The 21,384-nt window shown below is 28.5% G+C and overlaps 1 protein-coding gene and 1 pseudogene across 1 annotated transcript; one reads left to right on the top strand and one right to left on the bottom strand.

The window, feature by feature from the left end:
• The first annotated feature begins 50 nt into the window (after positions 1–50).
• On the top strand, positions 51–5,317 carry LOC140671909 (proto-oncogene tyrosine-protein kinase ROS-like). Its single transcript, XM_072903627.1, is given in 9 exon segments — positions 51–350; positions 783–885; positions 1,101–1,739; positions 1,889–3,300; positions 3,452–3,535; positions 3,695–3,909; positions 4,198–4,391; positions 4,393–4,666; positions 4,864–5,317. Coding segments are annotated over 9 exon segments (3,366 nt in total). The 5' UTR covers positions 51–265; the 3' UTR covers positions 5,224–5,317.
• An 11,539-nt stretch (positions 5,318–16,856) lies between these two features.
• LOC140672023 (inactive hydroxysteroid dehydrogenase-like protein 1) lies at positions 16,857–17,913 on the bottom strand (annotated as a pseudogene).
• Positions 17,914–21,384: the final 3,471 nt, after the last annotated feature.

Consider the following 21,384-nt stretch of genomic DNA (forward strand, 5'->3'; position numbering starts at 1 on the left):
CTAATAGTTAATGTATTTAAATAATCGTTCTTTTGTAACTTTAGAGCCTAATCGAGTTTTAAATATTAACTCATATCAAATCATCAACTCTACCAACGTAATTCTCGAATGGCCGCGACCAAAAGGTCATATCGAGAATTACGTTATAAGATGGTGGCCAACAAAAAATCCAAAGGATTTTAGAACCAAAAACGTCAGTGAAAGCAACGATATTAGTTTTAAAGAGAATGCTGTGCAAATCAGAGAGGTGCTGGTGGACAATCTAATGCCTGAAGAACAATACTTTTTCGTCGTCTATACAGTGTCTTATGATCTAATTAGCGACATTAGTAATTTAACCACAAGCATAAGTAAGTACTCCAGTTTTTTTTCTGTCTTTGATGATATATTTAAAATGTTAACAGACCATAATTATTTTACTTTAAACTCAACGTCTAAGCGTTGAATTGACTCAAAGGCAGCAAATTTTAAAAATAAAACAAAAATTAATTGACATTTTGTATTTCTTTGATATTAGTCGAATTAAAGTCTAGACTGTGTAAATAACGTGACGATCGATTGACTAGAAAGATTTGAGGTGCAAATGCTATATCGAACGTCATCGATCACACAACACGTATATAGATTGTGACACCGTTGTATGTTGGTCAAATAATTACTGTCATCTTTGATTTGAATTGCTAACAAACGATTATTTAATTCAAACAATTTTTTTCTTTTTAGTTATTAAAATTAAAAATTTATATATAATTGCAATTATATGCAGTAATTAAAATTTCTAGGGTATATTCCAGAGTACATTTTGAGCAAGCCGACATCTCCCAGAGCATTCGTAGAGTTCTATAATAGCTTCTTAAATAAAACAGATATTTCTGTGACATTTAGGTAACAAAATCTACATTTTTAGTTTATATTTCTTTTAAATTTAACGACATATACATATAAAAAAGATTCAATATTTACGGAAAGAATTAATTTTCTAAAGAAATTCACGCATTAACATTCGCGTATGGCTCTCATTGCCAAATTGATAGTTACATATAAAAACGTTATATATTTGCTAAATATAAAACCAGTAAGATTCTGTTTTTTTTGAACAGATGGAACCAACCTAAATTTACACATGAAATAATACAAGGATACACAATGCAATGTTGGTTTATAAGAAATAAAAAAAAAATTCAAATCTGCAACGACAAAAGTATACCCGCTACGAGATTGGAGAATACGGTGCAGAATCTAATTTCTAACACGACATACTATTTTAAAGTACGAGCGCATACTAAAGTTGGTGTTGGTGCTTACACTAATTTAATAACCGTCTCTACCATACATGAAAATCCAATACCTCAATTATTGACAATATCGAATAATGGTATCGATATATGGGACATGGATTCAAAAACCAACAAAATTAATATCCCCGTACAAAATGTGTTAGAAGTCGCCTATTCGATAGCGGAATATAAAATTTATTGGATCGATATCGCAAGAAATTTAATGACATGGGAAATGAACGAAAATAATATCACAGAGATAGCTCGCCTTCAAAATAGTGCACATAATCTCTGCATCGACTGGGTAGCAAGAAATCTGTATTGGATGGAATTTGATATTGAGTTATATACAAGTGTTATTATGAAGCTCGACTTAACAATGTGGCAAAATGGCATAGTTGAATTTGATAAGGTTTTAATTATAACAAAGTCCCATGGTTTAACTGTACTGCCAAATATGGGGTACGTTAACTGCCGTTTATCTGAAAAAAATGAACAAATTTTCTATTAAAGATCTTTAATTTATCAATAAATTCATATTACTTGAAATAATGTTCTATTCTCGAAAAAATGTATAATATAATATCTAAAATATTCTGTATATTTTTTAGGATTTTATATTGGAATTCGAATCAATCAAAGTTAATGCAATTAGATTTCGATGGAAAAAACGCACAAATCCTTCAAATAAATTCATCCAATATATCTTTCTGCCTAGATTTATCAATGTTAACAGGATATTCCTCCATGACAATCGACAACATGAATATTGAAAAGCTAATTTATTGGATATGGCAAAATTTCGTGATTGTGACAGACATTTATGGTTGTATGCGCAATTCCATTTTGTATGCCAAAGATATTAGCTATGAAACAAGTTTCAACTTTTTAACAATTGACAAAACAAACATATACATTTCTACATTCGGCAAAGACATTTATGTTATGAGAAAAAAGTATGCACATCTCAAAGAGGATATATTTAAATATATTCAAAAAATAGAAATATCTTACTCAATTACTGGATTTTCTGCTTTTGGTAAATCTTTACAATCATATCCTCCGACCAGATGTCTGACACCTAAAGAAAAAGTTTACAACATTAAAGTAATGGAAGTAGTAACAAACAGCATTATTGTAAATTTTACGAAACCGGTGCGCAAGAATGGGTGCGAAAAATACAATTTACCTACTACTCTATATACTATACACATAAGCCATTGTCTAGACAATGGCTTTAATAAGTTCAAAAAATTTAAAGTGCAGACGTTTAAAAGTTATTACAAAATTCAGAATTTAACGCCGCTTACAGAATATGAGTTACAGTTAACCTTAAGCAATTTTTACGTAGATCAGTTATCGATGAATCCTATATTAGGTTCGGATGACACACTATTTATTAGAACTAAGCCGGGCAAGCTTAATGCACCGGAAAACATAACGGTTCAAACTCTGACACCTACTATAGTGGCAATTCAATGGATGCCGCCCAAGAAACTGAATTGCGAGCCTGTCACCTACGAAGTGCATTGGAGGTCACTTATTTTGATAGACGGAATACCACAGACGGGCGAACAAGTAATTAAAATGCCTAAATATACGGCAGATGGCATGTTTTTTACAAAAATTCAGTTGCTATCTGCATATGAGTACTTGATATATATGCGTGTATATCCAGTTAATTTCAGTGATTTTTACAAAGACAGTTCAAGTAAGATCATTCGCACATACTTGGAACCGAACAATATCACTTTGAGCGGAGTCAGCATAAACACCATGAACATATCTTGGATTCCGAGTACCAATCTGACGGTTCTTTGTGCGTTACAATACAAAAATAATTCGACAAAAAATTGGCAAACAACAAACAACATTAAGAGGAACTATAACAAAAAAGTAACATTCTACATAAAAAATTTACAACCAAAAATTTCATATCAGTTTCGCTTGATACTGAGATATCTGGAATACGAGGAAAACTTTACATGGCCCTCTGATGGAAGATTTACTTTTTCAACATTAGGTAAGCAAGAGAAGATACTATAACACATTAAATGTTTATTTGAAATCTAAAAATATTTATCAAATTTTAAAAATTAGATATAATAAAGTTACAAGAAGTAGAAGTAAGTTTTGAAATAAAAATATTAAAACCATATTTTGGCGTAATTAAGGTGATGATATTTCGAACACTGCAACAGCGTTTGCCGTTATAGTTATTGTCGTTATACTAATTTGCGTCTGCTGCTTTTATTATTGTAAGTACATTTGATACGTTTCAGTCTTTAATTACAAATTATATTGGATACTATATATACAGAGATTTTCTGAAAAAGTTAACTTATTGTTAGATGTAAATATTACATATTATATATATATATACATATTGGTAGATAAGTATATTGTAATTTTAATAGTATATCGACAACGCAAGGAAAGTAATGAGCAAGTTTTACTTCCTATAATGACCGACATCCAATTAGCGAGTTTAGATTTGATGCCTACCAAGAATATTATTCAGTTTAATACGTCATACAGACCTATGTCGCAACGTAATTCAAATAAATTGATAAAAATCAAACGTGAGCAAATTACAATAACAGAATTTCTTGGTAGCGGCGCATTCGGAGAGGTAAAAATTAATTTTCTAATGCAATTTTTAACGCCATTTATTTTTAGATGACAAAATATTAAAATAAGATATGTGCATTCTTTAATAAAAATAATTATAATAGCTTTTGCAGAAATAACTTTTTATGAGAAAGATTAAGTAACAAAATTTTTGGAAGCAACATACTTATTCACTCTATGATTTTTAATTAAATTATATTATTATATCAAATAAAATATATTGTTAGTTGACATTAAATTATATATTTTTTAATGGTGTATATTTAAATTAATGTTAAATATTTTACAGGTGTTTCAAGGAAAAGTAAAGAATTTAGAAAACCCGGGCATGGAAATACCCGCTGCTATAAAAATGCTTCGAGAAGATGCTTCTTTGCAAGAGAAAAAGAAATTTTTACAGGAGGCCAGGCTTATGAATCGCTTTCGACATAAACATGTGCTAAGATTGTTGGCCGTTTGCTTAGACGAAGATTCTCCATTACTCGTTGGAATTAATGGAAAATGATCTGCTAAAGTATTTGAGAGAGAGTCGAACATTACAACCATCAGATTCACATGTACTGCGTCTGCAAGATTTGCTCGCCATGTGCGAAGATGTTGCGCGAGGCTGTTGCTATCTGGAAGAATTACGTTTTGTACATAGAGATCTTGCCTGTCGAAATTGTTTAGTATCCGCGAAAGATCGCGAGAACCGTGTCGTTAAAATTGGCGATTTTGGGCTAACTAGGGATATCTACAGAGACGACTATTATCGTATGGTAAATGTACAATTATAAAAAAAATAGAACTTTTTAGAAATATATTTTATTCTTTTTAAAAAAAATGTTTAAGAAAGGTACATTACTTTTATATGTTTAAGGCAAAAGATAAGTGTGCGGTATCTGTTTTAGCACACATATTCTAAAAAATAAACAACTTTAATCAGAAGAACTTCGTAAAAAAAATCATGTTTTAGGAAGGAGGTCTGGTTCCTGTTTGCTGGATGGTACCAGAATCTTTGACGACGGGAAAATTTACTTCCCAGAGCGACGTTTGGTCATTCGGGGTATTAATGTGGGAAATTACATCGTTAGGTGAGCAACCTTATACTGGCAGAACTAACGTCGAAGTGGTAGATTATGTACGCACGGGAGGCAGGTTGCCGATGCCCCTCAACTGTCCATCAGAATTATACCAGTTGATGATGCATTGTTGGAATGCAGAGAATGCCAGACCGAATTTTAAACTTTGTTTGGAAAATATTATAGCATTAAGAAACGACATAGAAGATGCACTACTACATCAAGTGGATAATGAACAACCGGCAAATAATTAATTTTTTAAATAATTAATTTTTTATGTATGTCTATCACTTCCTGTGTAAACAAATTTTCGCACATTTATGATATATTTGAAAATATCGCTATTGTTATATGCATCAATGTTTTATAAAGACATTCATACACTTTCATAAATCATTTTCAGTTGTATGCATGTATAGTTGTATACAAAATGTATATATTATATAAAATAATGATAAATTAAATAAAATGATATTTAAATTATTAAATATATAAACAAATATTTCTGTATTTGTACTGAATATCTATAAGAATATCTTTTTACTAATCAAACGTGATATCTTTATGTCAAAGAAAAAATTTATTAATAAATAAAGATAAAACATTTAGAAAAACTTACATATTTATTAATTATTATTTTTTGTCAAACAATTCTTATAAAATGTTATTCTTTGTGAAATAGCGTCAAGTATCTTTTTGAAAAAAAAATGAATTGCAAGCAGAGCAAATTAAAAGTCATGGTTCAGCTAAAATGGTTACTTTGAATCGATTACCCAGACTGGTACTATGATTTCAATTAATATAATCAATAGAATCACCAATCACACAAACGCAAACACGTTATAAGTCACTCTTCTCAAATTGCATGAGACACATATTCTCGACCGTCAAGAACAACAGACATGAATAGTAGGTCCTGAGAATACGCAGAGTATGAACATAAAAAAGACAATTGTCACAGTTACAGTTTTTAATATAAAATAAAATGAAATAAAATATATAAAAAATATCTAAGTAAATTAAAGTTTTGCGCACTCAAGCAATTATTACAACATATTTATTTTTATTTGCTTATTTGTCTACTATTATATATTATATATTAACAGGAACTAGAAAAGAAAATTGATAACATTTATTTTGCTTTCCATCGGATGTATACGTGTCAGTTCGCAGCATCTTAATTGACTTTCATGGAAAAAAGTTAACATTTATTTATAAAAAGTTTTATAATTTAAACGTATATAAATTGCTTTGTAATCGGTTATAAAGAAAAATACCTTTGGAAAAATATTTCATGATTGATATACTAATCAAATTTCAAAAAATAATATACGTAAGAAAACATCAACTTGATTAGTACATTTCTATAGTTCAGAATATCGATAAAATTAATATTTATAGCTGAACTACCAAAAATTGCTTGAAAGAAAGCTAAATTAAATGCAAGTATTACAAAAGGACAAAATTATTATGTTGAAAACGGTAATATGTGTTTTACTGGAAGTGTTAATGTTAGTAAGAGTGGTCATCTTGTCGCATTCGGAAGATTGTGTAGCTCCGAACAGCTTTCAGGAAGAGTGTTCTATATGTCCAAATCAAATTTTCACACAGGGGTAAAAAAGATTATTTTGTTAAATAAAATTAAATGTATTGTAAATAATGCAAGTTATTTATGTATATATAATTAAAATTATATAATGCGTAATCAAAATTGATATTTTGAGTAAGAATGTATAATGTAGTGTAGTGTTTGTCAATTTCTCATTTTGAAATTTTTACATAGTAAAAATAGATATTATGTAATATTAAATTAAATTAAATTTTGTTTGCAGTTCATTACAATATAATCGTAATCCATGCTTTTGTAATTGATATATTTAAGAATAGTAATTTTTGACATTAATAATTCCGTTGATTTTGCTGATAGTCTCTGTTACCTTTATGAAATATGCTTTGACATCTTTTCTAATTTATATTTCACTAATTTTTCTGTGATATCTATAACAGTTTACTCTAAATATTTATTTACTTTTATATAGTAAAATTAATACTAAATTATATTTAATATATTTACCAAATCAATATATAGAGAATCAACATTTTTTTTAGTTAAGGATAGTTGTACGTGTACATCTAAATAACGATTATTGTAATATATTATAATAATATGTAAAATAGTTTTAGATGTCATCTCAATTTGTATTTCAAATATCAATTAACTTTGATGTCAATAGTTAAATCATGTGCGCAATAACAGCTACTCTCTGCCACTTGATTTTATATGCAATTTATCATTCAATGTATATCAATATATATTTTCAACAAATATAAAAATCAGAAATATCTAACACCGTTTCTTATTATGATTTGAATTAAAAATACCATTAAAAAAATTTAGTAAAATTTCTAAATACACAAATTTATGCGATTTTTATAATTTCCAATAGATAACAAATAAAAATGAAATAATAATAGTAATAAAAAACATATTTATTTTTTAAATAAATATAAACATTGTTAAAACTATAATAATCTTGAACACACTTATAAGAAAAAAGTCAAGTAAAAGTAGAGTTGTTTAGTTGAAAAAATTAAAACCGAAATGTGTAAAGAAACTAAATTATAAGTTAAAAAAATTGAATTATTTATAAGCAAAAGTTTAAATACAGCAACAATAAGAAAATGCTAAGCCTTTTATGACTTATTTTGTTAAAAGATAATCATAAATTATTCTTATTAGCTCTCTTATTAACCCATTCTCATGTAACTTTCTTTTTAATATACAAAAATTATTTGACATATATTATATCCATACCAAGAAAGATTGTTGAAAAAAAGGCAACTTATACTTTTCGAAGAACAGACGCTTAGACGCGTTCTCGAATCAAGTAAATTGACAAGCCTGTGTGAAATACAGGTCAACAAATTAATCCTTCGCTGTTTCGAATATTTACTCAACGGTTCTTTTTTTTAAAAGGTTAAATTATTATTATATAACAAAATCTTATTTGATATTCCATATTTAAAGGCATATTTTATATTAATGAAAAATGTATACATATTATGTCCGTTTTAGCAGAAATATAAGTATAGATATTTATTCCTTCACAAATAAAATTAATAATTATTTGACGTTTCTACACCAAACATCATTATAACATCTATCAACACGTCAACAATAATGTTATAGATTCGTATCTTTATTACGTTTTTTAGGAACGCGCTGTTTTTCGATATGTTTGTACTACTATATCTTCGCGATTTTTTGACTTGACAAGCCTGAAATATAGGTCAACGAGATAATCTTTCGCTGTTTCGAACATTCACTCAGTTGTCCTTTTTTAAGCTGGCCGCACACGGTACGATTTTTCATACTAAATCGTATACGAGACATTTAATTAACTATCATACTGGTTGTGCAACTTGAAAGTATGTGTGTTGCGTTCTACTATACGTCCTAGTATGCTAGTTTTGGTAATAGGTTTGGCGCTTTTTTTCACTACGTGATTTCTTGCTAGCTGTAAACGATAACAACGATAATAACTGTCAAATATGCGAAAAATTAAAATAACCGATATTTTGGCTTTACACATGCAGATATTTTTATGTATTGAATTAATATTTTAGTTATATAATTTTTGGTGATTTCAAATTCTTCAAGATTCTAAAATTTCTCTAGATAATAGTAGGCAATCGTAATGCGAAATAAATTCTGTCATAAATGAAATGGTTATCTGACATACATTATTCACCACCAAATGAAATAATATTCAAGTCAACAATATACTACAGAAAATACTGCATTCAAGTATGCGTGTAACGTTCCAAGCAAACTATCTCTTGAATGAAAAGAAGCTTTTGCAGACTGAAACTTCAAGTCTCGCGATTACAGTGCAACTTCCAAAAGGAGCTTGCGAGCTTGTCTTGTTTTTCGAATAAATAGAGAGAGAGACAGGGAGAGACAAAGAGAGAGAGAGAGAGAGAGAGAGAGAGAGAGAGAGAGAGAGAGAGAGAGAGAGAAGGATAGAAAAGATATAAGATCAAATTATTCACGATCCCCTGTCCGTCCCTTCGTATGATTATTGGTGGTTTTATCATATAATCAGAAATTTTCATTTGCTTCATTCAATGCCTCTTATTCTCTCCTCCTCATCTATCTAAAAAACTGTCGCCGAGATGTATCGATTATCGAAATGTATCGACGTTGATACACTCCTGTATACGTACAGCAGCAGCAGAGTAGATTCTTGTGTTGTTTGGTTGTCTACTCATCTGCTGATTGATAAATAATGATTGATTGAAAACTCTCTTATGCGATAAAAAACTATTCCGCGATTTCCACGCGTGTACTATATGTCACTAAATCGACTTCGTTCAAACACGAGAATACATTTCTGATTTAATTTGTGTGAATGTAACGAGAGATCTTAATAAATAAGACACTTTGCTTTCTACAGTAATTGTTTTTATTTATTTGTTGATTTGTAAATAATACGTATATTATAAAGTCATTTATTTTGAGGAATTAACATTTCAATAAATGAAGTCATGAAACAATAATGTGGTATAATATAATAATACAGTTGATATATATCTGGTTGTTCTTTATATTGCAAATTCTCTGCATTGCAAAGATCTCTCATCTAATAAAAATTTTAAAGTAAAATATGATGATAGAATTTGTTGAAACATTTGATAATGTCATTCACTGTCATTGAAAGCAATTACAAGCAATTTCAGCAAACATGCTTAAATACTAAATAAAAATTGTGGATTGTTTACCGTCAATTTCCATATAAATTAATGTTTTCAAACTTAATTTCCAATCATGTGTTGTATTAAATTATGCATTTGTATTAAAAATTCTCTCCTTCTTTTCCTAAATATTAAAACTACTCTAAATTTCTAAATTTGAACACACAATCAAAAAAGAAACAAAAACTAAGCAATAAAAACTATGCTAAATTTAAATAAACGTACTTCTAATGTAATTATATATTGTAGAAAAACATCAAAAAATTGCAAAAAACATAAAAAAATTTTGCATTTATATGAACTTGTAAATTTCTTTTTTAGTGACATTGAGTTTTCTCTTATGTCATTAAAAATAGAACATTTACCTAAGATACTTTTTTTATATGTGATACTTTGAGCTTGTTAGACGAGCATTCTGGTAACATTTCCATTTTTATTTTTTAGTCCAACACATAGTATTCGTCATTTCAGAGTGCTTAATTCAATTAATATGGAATTAAAATAATACCATTCTTAATAATTTTAATCCTGTTTTGTCAGATTAATAATTTGAATCCTACTTTAAATGGAATGAAATCGAATATGTTGAAGTAAAACTGTGTTTAAATTTTAAACCTCTTTTAATCTGATATTTCCGTATTATAAAAAATCAAATTCAAATGTATGACATAATGTTAATTTTAAATGTTAATTTTTTGTTAACTTGTTCAAATTTTGAATTTTTTGCTCCTACCAATTAATATATTAATAATGGAAGTGTTAAATTAACATTATGCTAAGCATCTCCACATTAAAAATACATTTATACAGAATTGTAGACAAAACACAAATATATTATAATTGATTGTACAATAGAAAGATATTGCAAATGGATTTCAAAAATATTAAATTTTTATAGGTGCATTAAATAACGGCGTGAATATCTTAACCATATAAATAACACAATCAAAAAAAAGAAATGAAATAATATAAACTTGATGTATATTAAATTGTTTATTGAACTAATTGCTATCGAAATATTTTGATATCAAATTTTTGCACAATATTGAAGAACATTTGAGTTTGCTATTATACATTTAAACGTAATTAGCGTGTCTTAAATAAGTATAACACAAAATGTTTTTCTAAATAAATAAATGTATTTTAAGTGTAAAATCTGCTTAATTATAGGTTTATGCGATTAACGAAAATAAACACAGAATAAGTTCAGAACTCTCAGAAAATAAGATAAAATAATACAGATATCATTATAATAAAATGACATTATAATAAATATTGAAAGACTATAATACATAAAACCAAACTAGAATAAAACAAATTAGCTTATTTTATATATTTTTCTTATTCCTCCCTATTTTCCCCCTAACCCTCCTCTGTCTCCTCTTAAAATAAGAGAGATCAATAAATCTATTTTATTTCCATATATTACAATGTACCCTGCCTAGGGTATTAAACATCTGTACCTTTAAACTGTTTTATAAAACTCAATATACGTATATATAATTAAATAAATAAAAATTTTATATATATGTGTCTTGCATAAAATTGAAATAATACTATATTCTTATTTCTAAAATATTTTGCTTTCCTTTCAATGTTTGTATACAAATAATATGTCTACATTATCTATATATCTATATATCTATTTTATAAGATAAAAGATACAAAAATAATTGTTTTTATAATTTAAAATTGAAAGGAGTTCGTTATGCACGCGGTTATCCTGTCGTCTGAGGATTAAAGTAACGGATTTATCTACAATTTATGTCTCCATCTATAATACATCTGAAATCTAAGAGTCTTTACACAAATCCGACGCTTTAAAATAAAATCTTTTTATCACTCACCGACAATGATGGGCAACAGCGGAGTTGTCGACACTGAAACTATGTTGTCTGTAACAAACAAATATAAAATCCAAATTATAACGTTTAAAATAATTATATTCAAGAAATTATTATTGTACTCATCAATTTTATATTCAATATGTAGAAATAGGCAAATAAATATAAAATACTTTTATAAATTCTAAAAAAAACTATTTTTTAAATAAAAATTTTGATAAAATTTATATAAAAGTTTTCCTCTTTGAATCTTTCTTGTTAAAATCATTTAAATAAATAACTCAAATTAATTCGTGTGAATAATTTATAATAATTAATATATAAATAATAATATTTACCCTAGGGTTGCTCCACCGGTGCAGGATGCCTCTCTTAGGCCTCTTCCTCCTCTCAGATGTCAGAATTGTCAAAAACTATTGTTTTATACGCGCGGTATACTTTTATTAATTTGTGTAAATTGCACAAAAGTAAAATCGCATAATATTTTAACCCGTACAAAAGTAAAAAAGCGCGATAGTTTGACGGCACTCTCGAATTTCGGAACGATTGAAAATCCCATTTCATCACGTGCGAAAATCACATTTGGAGTCGACAGGTCAAGCACGCTCAAAAGTCCGAAGCGAAAAAAGATGAAAGATCAAGGGAATCGATCCAAATAGCGTTCGCTCGACCGCGATCGCGACGAAACCGAGAGCCGAGATGAATGTCAAAACTCAAAGCCAATAGCGCGCTATATGTCACCAAGGTCGAATGTTATTATTTTATATCGGAATCATTTTAGACGTATTTTAACACGTTAAGATTTATTGTAATATTATTACGTATTATTCGTATTATTATTACATGTGTCGTCGCGTAAAATGTGTACGACGCGCTCGACATCGAGGTGACCGAACGAGAGACGCACATGCCGGCGCCGGCGCCGGCGGCGGAGTAAAAGCACGTGCGTACTACTACGCCCGCCGGAGTAAGAATGAATGACTCACAGCTGTCATGAGTTACGTGGGCCGTACGCCACCGTCTCCCGTCTCTTACTACGGAATGCGTGACGTCAAGGTGAAGATCGAGTATGCTCTTTCTCTCTCTTTCTCCTCGCGCCAGACAATGACAAATACGCACTATACTACATAATAAAATTTTACACGTTAAAATATGTACAATTAAGTAATCTTAAAACTATGTAAAATTTCTTAACTAAAATGATATTGTTATTCGATTTAACGTAATAAATTTAAAATACATAAAACGCGATTATACAAAATTTGTAAAATACTTTAACAAAACCAATCTTATGTCTTTTCTGTATAACTATATAACGATTTTTTTATTATATTTGTTGAATAGTATATCATTGATTAGTAAAAATAATAGAAATCTATATTATAGATACATGCATATATTTATAGATGTATAATAATTAAATATAAATTAATAATGAAAAATGTGTGCAAATTTACTGCCTATGCTTATTATATTTATTAAATATAACTCTATGTTATTATAGAAATTTGTCATATTATATTAAATAAATATTCTCTTTTTCGTAACTATTTAATTATTCATATACATTACGTTTTTTTTTTCTATCAGAGAAAGAAAAAGAAAGGGAGAAAAGAACAGATATTACTTATTCGCGACAAGATTCCTTTTTACTGTGGATAGGGAATCAGCCCATGGCACAAACCCTCCTCCTTTATCCAGGCTTGAGACTGGCAGTGGTCCTAGATAAACTATTTCCACTGGGAGAGTTATGGATACACGCATAAGTATATTTATTAGACATAACTAAATGTAAATAAAAAAATATGTAAAAATTTACTGTGTATGAATATATTTATAACTCTATGTTATTTTAGAAATTTGTCATAATATATTAAATAAATACTCTCTCTTTCGTTGTATATACATATAATATTATTGTATATATATAATACTATTTAATTAATCCTATATAAAACGTGTGTTTGTTTTTTTCTATCGAAAAAAGAAAAAGAGAGAGAACAAGGGAAAAGATCAGATATTCTGTTATTACTTTATTCTATCATTAAAAATTAATTTATTAAATACATTTTATTAATATTTTACAAGATAAAAATTTGCATAAAACAATATGTTCTTCCACTATTAAAAAATATCTCTCCTTATTAGAAAATGACTGGATGTAACAATTTTAATGTACATATGGTTATATCGAGTATATTTTAGAAACATAAAATATGCGCTTTATTTGTTGTTTGGTTAAATATGTGAGTACAAATAATTTAAGGGTATCAACCCAGACAGCACATGTCTCTCAAAGATGATTAAAAGACGACTTAAAGACGTCTCATTATCTTTTAGATATCTTTAAGATGTCTTTTGGCCTTTCTGTGCTATGGGAAGTGTACTCGAGACGAATCAAATCCGATAACAGTAAGATTTAAAAAATAAAAAAGTTCAAGTTGAATATTTAGCAACCTCAAATGAAAAATTATCAATTGATTAATTTTTTTGTGACTATTTTTTAATAAATTAATTTGCACATCTTATTGATATCAAAGTAGCCATTCAATTTGTTTCGAATTTTTTAACTACTCACATATTTTACATTATATGCGTTATGATATAATATTTTAAGTAGAATTTAAAAATAAGTTTTGTCCGATATATATATTATAAAATTTGCGCATGTATTTTATTATTGTATGTCCATAAAAAAACCTTAAAAGGTGAAAAAATACGCCAAAACAAAAAGATATTGAAATCAATAGTCAACTAATCGCCAAATACTTCAAAGTCTTGAAAAATTTGAAATCACCAGAAATTATATAACTAAAATATTAATCCAATACGTAAAAGAATCTGCATGTGTGAAGCCAAAATATAGGTTGTTTCAATTTTTCGCTCTACGCGAAAAATTTTTGACAGTTATTTTCGTTATTATCGTTTACAGCTAGCAAGAAATCACGTAGTGAAAAAAAGCGCCAAACCTATTACCAAAACTAGCATACTAGGACGTATAGTAGCACGCGACACACATAATTTCAAGTTGCATAACCAGTATAATAGTTAATTAAATGTCTCGTATACAATTTAGTATGAAAAATCGTATCGTGTGCGGCCAGCTTTAGTTAAAGAATAATTAAAGAATTAAATTTCTATTTCGTAGGACTGGATCCGTCTTATGTGATATTCCATATTTTAAAAAATATTCTATATTCAATGATTTTTTCATTGTTATGTGTTTCAGAAGAAATACAGCTAGATAATTATTTTTTCACGAATAAAGTTATTTCATTAATTATTTCATGATCATATATCAAACATCATTTATAGTAGACCTTCTATCAACGCGGCAACAACAATGTTATAGATTTGTATCCTTCCTACGTTCTCCGGAGACGCATTATTTTCTCAATGTGTACATACTACTGTAAATCCGCGATATATAACAAATTATATATATATATATATATATATATATGTATATCAATATACTATTTGTTTCTAATAAACAACTGTCTTTCAATTTTTGGAGTCTCACTGGCGAAGCATTTTAATTTTGAGTGAATAATTTTTCAAATATGATATATGCGTGCAAATTAACGGCAATTCTTATGTGCCTTGCCACGGATCACATACTCGGCTGATCTGGCAATCGAGATACCAGATAATCTAAACCAGAATGGGTTTTGGTACCGTTTAGATTACAGCCCACTTGTTGGTTATCCACCGCCAAATACTACTATAGCCGCCACCGAGGTCGGTGATGTCGTAAAATTTAAGGTCTTGCCTGGCACGAGATACGAATATTGGTTGTATTACAGCAATAGTACTCTTCATGACTGTCTGACGTGGACCGCCTCGATTACGACTCGTACGTGGATCGATGTTGTACGATAAAATTATTTTTAATAGCGCATTTTTTTAACAGTACTCCCTTATATAGATATGAACAATTTGTTTTCTTCGCTACTTTTCGAATTAAACAGTTTTATCGTCTAAAAGCACAATTTATTTACTTAAATAAACAATTAAAAGACATGCGATAGAGATTCTTAAGTGAAAATTTGATTAAAATAGAATTCCATTCTTTCAGCACTCGATCCGCCTAGAAACTTGACGGTATCGGTACGAAATGGAAAAACCGCGATTATATACTGGTCACCTCCGGCCCAAGGAAATTATTCCAACTTCCGGTTAATAAGAATTTAATGAAGTGTTTTTTCGCTCATGCGCATCGTTTGTCTCAGAGAGAAGTGCGTAAAAGCGTTTCGTCGCACGGCAAAATGCCACAAAACTGCTTTCATTTATTGAAAGTACGAAATTATTTTCTCGAGAGAATGTTGGAATCACGTATTACGCGACATGGACATCATAATATTTAAATGTATCTCTTTATACACACATCTACTATATAATATTTAAAAAAATTGCAAACTTTGCAATGCAAATTGCTATACGTAATTATCGTGATATTCGTTAACGACAGTGCTAAAAAATCTAGATACATTTAATCTGCGCACAAATAGAACGATGGCGCAGATACGCTATTAATAATGATATTCAGATTGTTCTTATGCTATAAAAACTATAAACATGACGATAATGATTTGGGAAAGTAAGCGCTCTCATAATCATAATAATTCGGAACAACACTTTTTTCGGACGAATTTCATATTTTAAGAGAGGATGTTTGCGAGAATAAACATGGCAATATTTCAGATTACATTTAGAAGACATTATAATTTTAAAAATGTTGTATGTATATATTAATAATAATTAAATGTTTATATATAATAATAATTAAATGCCAATAACGTGTATAATTATATTTTATTATTGTAATCACTATGTGTATGTAAATATAACATACAAAATATATTAGTGTTTTTTCAAAAAATGCAATAACAAATTTAATATATGGATACCAATTATCCTTGATTATCTTAGCCTTATTATACATATATAAAAAAGTGCATATATTTTGTTTTAAAGCAAAATTTACATATACATATATATTATTTATAACAAATTTGTAATTTTAAAAGAAAGAAAAATCACCTTGTGTGTTGACGCCTGCAAGAAATTTTTATCTTACTTTTATTATTCTATTTTGTTCATTGCTATAATCAAAGTTATGAATTTATCTTATCACAACTTACAATGATAAATAGAATATTCTGAAAAAATATCTTATATATAAATTCCGATATACATATAACTTATTAATTATCATAATAAAACAAAAATCGGAAATAATTAAAAAACAATTAACAAAATAAGCGTGCTCATCAGCGAATCAGCTCTTAGTGAGAACATCCTTGAACATCTTGGTTCTTTATCTTTTTGCGAAGAGCGCGTCCCCTAATGTTGAGCATTATTTTCGTCACAAAACACACTACGCTCGTCTCGCACATGAAACGTAACCCATTTATAACTCCGATAATTAGAATATGTGGCGGATATCCGGTCTTATGTGATTCAATGCCGAGCGTTTTTAATGTCGCCTCCACGAATTTGTCCGGCGAAGGTGACATCCAAGTTGGTCTCCTGTGGACAGAAAAAAGACAGGAAAAACACAGATATTGGCTATCGTGAGAGAGCCAAAAATAAAATTCTCTCACAAATCAACCCCGGTCACGCTACATTAAGTTGCAATATTTTTGCAAGCACTTCCTCCGAGACACTTGTAAACAGCTCAGGGTGATCGTAGCACGTACCGGCGTTATTAACAAGAACACCCACCTGGTGAAATATGTTTTATGATTATTCGCATCTTTTTATTATATTATAGAGCAATAATTTTTTTTATAATTTTTTTTAAGAGAACATATTTTTATGTCTTCTTTCTATTTAAAAAGGGCCAATTTTTTTCTTATCCTTTTTTATTTAACAATATTTCTCTTTTAAACATTCCTCTTAAGATTCGTATAAAATATGTAAAAAAATTATATAAGATTCTCTAAGTTTATATAAAATTCTCTTACGTCTAAGTCTTGTGTCGCTTTAGCAATTTTTGCGTAGACCACCTGACCCTTTGTTAAATCGGCCTCTATTATGTGGGTTTCCACTCGATATTCCTGCTCGATCTCAGCGGCTACATCGTTGAGCCTCGACATAGATCGCGAGATCAGAACGATATCCAAATCCTTTTTAGCGGACGCCTTTAGCAAACGCTTTTCCAAGTCCATCTGTTGCACCAGTGACCACTGCCCATCTTCCTTGCGTTCGTACGTCGATTCCAAGTCCGAGATTCGGAGCGATTAACTTTTTCCATGCCAAAATCCCGAGCCTTACAAAGATCCTCAGACTGACGATTACTATTATCACCAGAAATAACTTCTGCCACCAGATTAACGTCATTCTATAATAAAATAACAAGTGAAAATGTTAATAGAATTAATTTAATTAATTTTATTTATTTAATTTAATTTATCGAGTAATATAATTAGCCAAGTATAATAAAAAAATATAATATACGTATATAATCTCTAACAATTAATTTTTTTTATACGCAACAGCTCGATCAAATTGAAATTTTCAATTTTAAAGACGATCAGATCGTGAATTCAAATAGACTACTGCCACGATTGCTATTTATCGACTAACTCTGCGTTCGAATTTCACTGCCAGTAACTGCCAGTACTAAAAAATTTGTAGTGTATGTAACGTAAACTATAGATTTTTAGTACTGGCAGTTTACTGGCAGTGAAATTTGAACGCAGAGTAACAGGTTGCCAATCATTATCAGTTCGGTTTCTGAATATCATAACCCTAGGTTATATTATTAGCCGACACAGTCGTTATCTTATTGGCGTATTTGTTTCATCTTCTCATTTCTTTTAAATTTTAAATATATACTGTATACTGGTTTTGTTGCTTTTAACTTTGACACATACTAATATAATTTTCAATATAAATTTTTACAAATCATTTTTTTATAAATATATTTTTTACGCACTTATGTATATTTATCTATGCGCATGTAAATGTTACGCTTATGAAAGAAGAATTAATTTTAATTTGATGAAAATTTAACAGAGCTGTAGTGCTGAGTAATGATACCTTTAAGTATAAAAATCTTTAAAAAAACAATTATAGCTATTTCCAGAATTATTTTATCGATTAATTATTTTTAAAATATTTTTAATAGTTTAAACAATTAGTTACGAGTTACTATTTTAGGTTTCTTTTTATATATAGCTATTTCTGTATCTTAAATTATACATTCTTAGAATAATTATGAGAAAAATAAGTACGATTATATATACAGTATTTCGTAATTTATAAAAAATATTATTATATGTTCCATTAAATACACTTATTAACTTTAACATAAAATACTTTCGCCAGATCTGTTTGTCTATTATTTTAATTTTAATTCTTTTAGTATCGAGTTTTTCTGATAATAAAAATTAAATACGTTTTAATTTTATAAGGAGGATACTTACAATATTTCTAAAATTGCAAATTTAATTTTATGATAAGTACTATTTCAACAAATCCTCACAAACTTTTAAGCTGGCCGCACACGGTACGATTTTTCATACTAAATCGTATACGAGACATTTAATTAACGATCATACTGGTTATGCAACTTGAAATTAAGTGTGTTGCGTGCTACTATATGTCCTAGTATGCTAGTTTTGATAATAGGTTTGGCGTTTTTTTTTACTACGTGATTTCTTGCTAGCTGTAAACGATAATAACTTTCAAAAACGCGAAAAAATAAAATAACCTATATTTTGGCTTCAAACATGCAGATTTTTTTACGTATTGGATTAATATTTTAGTTATATAATTTCTGGTGATTTCAAATTTTTCAAGACTTTGAAGTATTTGGCGATTAGTTGACTATTGATTTCAATATCTTTTTGTTTTGGCGTATTTTTTTACCTTTTAAGGTTTTTTTTATGGAGATACATACAATAATAAAATACATGCGCAAATTTTATGATATATATATATATATTTAACAAAACTTATTTTTAAATTCTATTTATAATATTATATCATAACGCAAGAATGTAATGTAAAATATGTGAGTAGTTAAAATATTCGAAACAAATTGAATGGCTATTTTGATATCAATAAGATGTGCAAATTAATTTATTAAAAAATAGTTACAAAAAAATTAATCAATTGATAATTTTTCATTTGAGGTTGCTAAATATTCAACTTAAATTTTTTTTATTTTTTAAATTTTACTGTTATCGGATTTGATTCGTCTCGAGTACACTTCCCATACAGCACACAAAGGCCAAAAGACATCTTAAAGATATCTAAAAGATAATGAGACGTCTTTAAGTCGTCTTTTAATCATCTTTGAGGGACATGTGCTGTCTGGGTTGGTACCCTTAAATTATTTGTACTCACATATTTAACCAAACAACAAATAAAGCGCATATTTTATGTTTCTTAATCTTATACTCGATTATAACCATATATACATTAAAATTTTTACATCCAGTCATTTTTCAATAAGGAGAGATATTTTTTAATAGTGGAAAAACATATTGTTTTATGCAAATTTTTATCTTGTAAAATATTAATAAATTGTATTTAATAAATTAATTTTTAATAATAGAATAAAGTAATAACAAAATATCTGATCTTTTCCCTTGTTCTCTCTCTTTTTCTTTCTTCGATAGAAAAAAACAAACACACATAATATATAGAAATAATTAAATAGTATTATATATATACAATAATATTATATATATACAACGAGAGAGAGAGTATTTATTTAATATATTATGACAAATTTCTATAATAACATAGAGTTATAAATATTCAGTAAATATATTCATACACAGTAAATTTCTACATATTTTTTTATTTCCATTCAGTTATGTCTAATAAATATACTTATGCGTGTGTCCATAACTCCCCCAGTGGAAATAGTTTATTTAGAACCACTGTCAGTCCCAAGCCTGGATAAAGGAGGAAAGTTTGTGCCATGGGTTGATTCCCCATCTACAGTAAAAAGGAATCTTGTCGCGAATAAGTAATATCTGTTCTTTTCTCCCTTTCTTTTTCTTTCTCTGATAGAAAAAAAACAAACGTAATGTATATGAATAATTAAATAGTTACGAAAAAGAGAATATTTATTTAATATAATATGACAAATTTCTATAATAACAGAGTTATATTTAGTAAATATAATAAGCATAGGCAGTAAATTTGCACACATTTTTCATTATTAATTTATATTTAATTATTATACATCTATAAATATATGCATGTATCTATAATATAGATTTCTATTATTTTTACTAATCAATGATATAATATTCAACAAATATAATAAAAAAATCTTTATACAGTTATACAGAAAAGACATAAGATTGGTTTTGTTAAAGTATTTTACAAATTTCGTATAATCACGTTTTATGTATTTTAAATTTATTACGTTAAATCGAACAACAATATCATTTTAGTTAAGAAATTTTACATAGATTTTAGAATTACTTAATTGTACATATTTTAACGTGTAAAATTTTATTATGTAGTATAGTGCGTATTTGTCATTGTCTGGCGCGAGGAGATAGAGAGAGAAAGAGCATACTCGACCTTCACCTTGACGTCACGCATTCCGTAGTAAGAGAGGGGAGACGGTGGCGTACGGCCCACGTAACTCGTGACAGCCGTGAATCATTCATTCTTACTCCGGCGGGCGTAGTAGTACGCACGCGCTTTTACTCCGACGCCAGCGCCGGCATGTGCGTCTCGCGTTCGGTCACCTTGAGGTCGAGCGCGCCATAGACTAGCATGTTTCTCGCAACGATAATACATAATAATAATACGAATAATATGTAATAATATTACGACAAA

This window comes from Anoplolepis gracilipes, chromosome 12 (genome assembly GCF_047496725.1).
Source record: "Anoplolepis gracilipes chromosome 12, ASM4749672v1, whole genome shotgun sequence".
NCBI classification, from domain to species: Eukaryota; Metazoa; Arthropoda; class Insecta; order Hymenoptera; family Formicidae; genus Anoplolepis; species Anoplolepis gracilipes.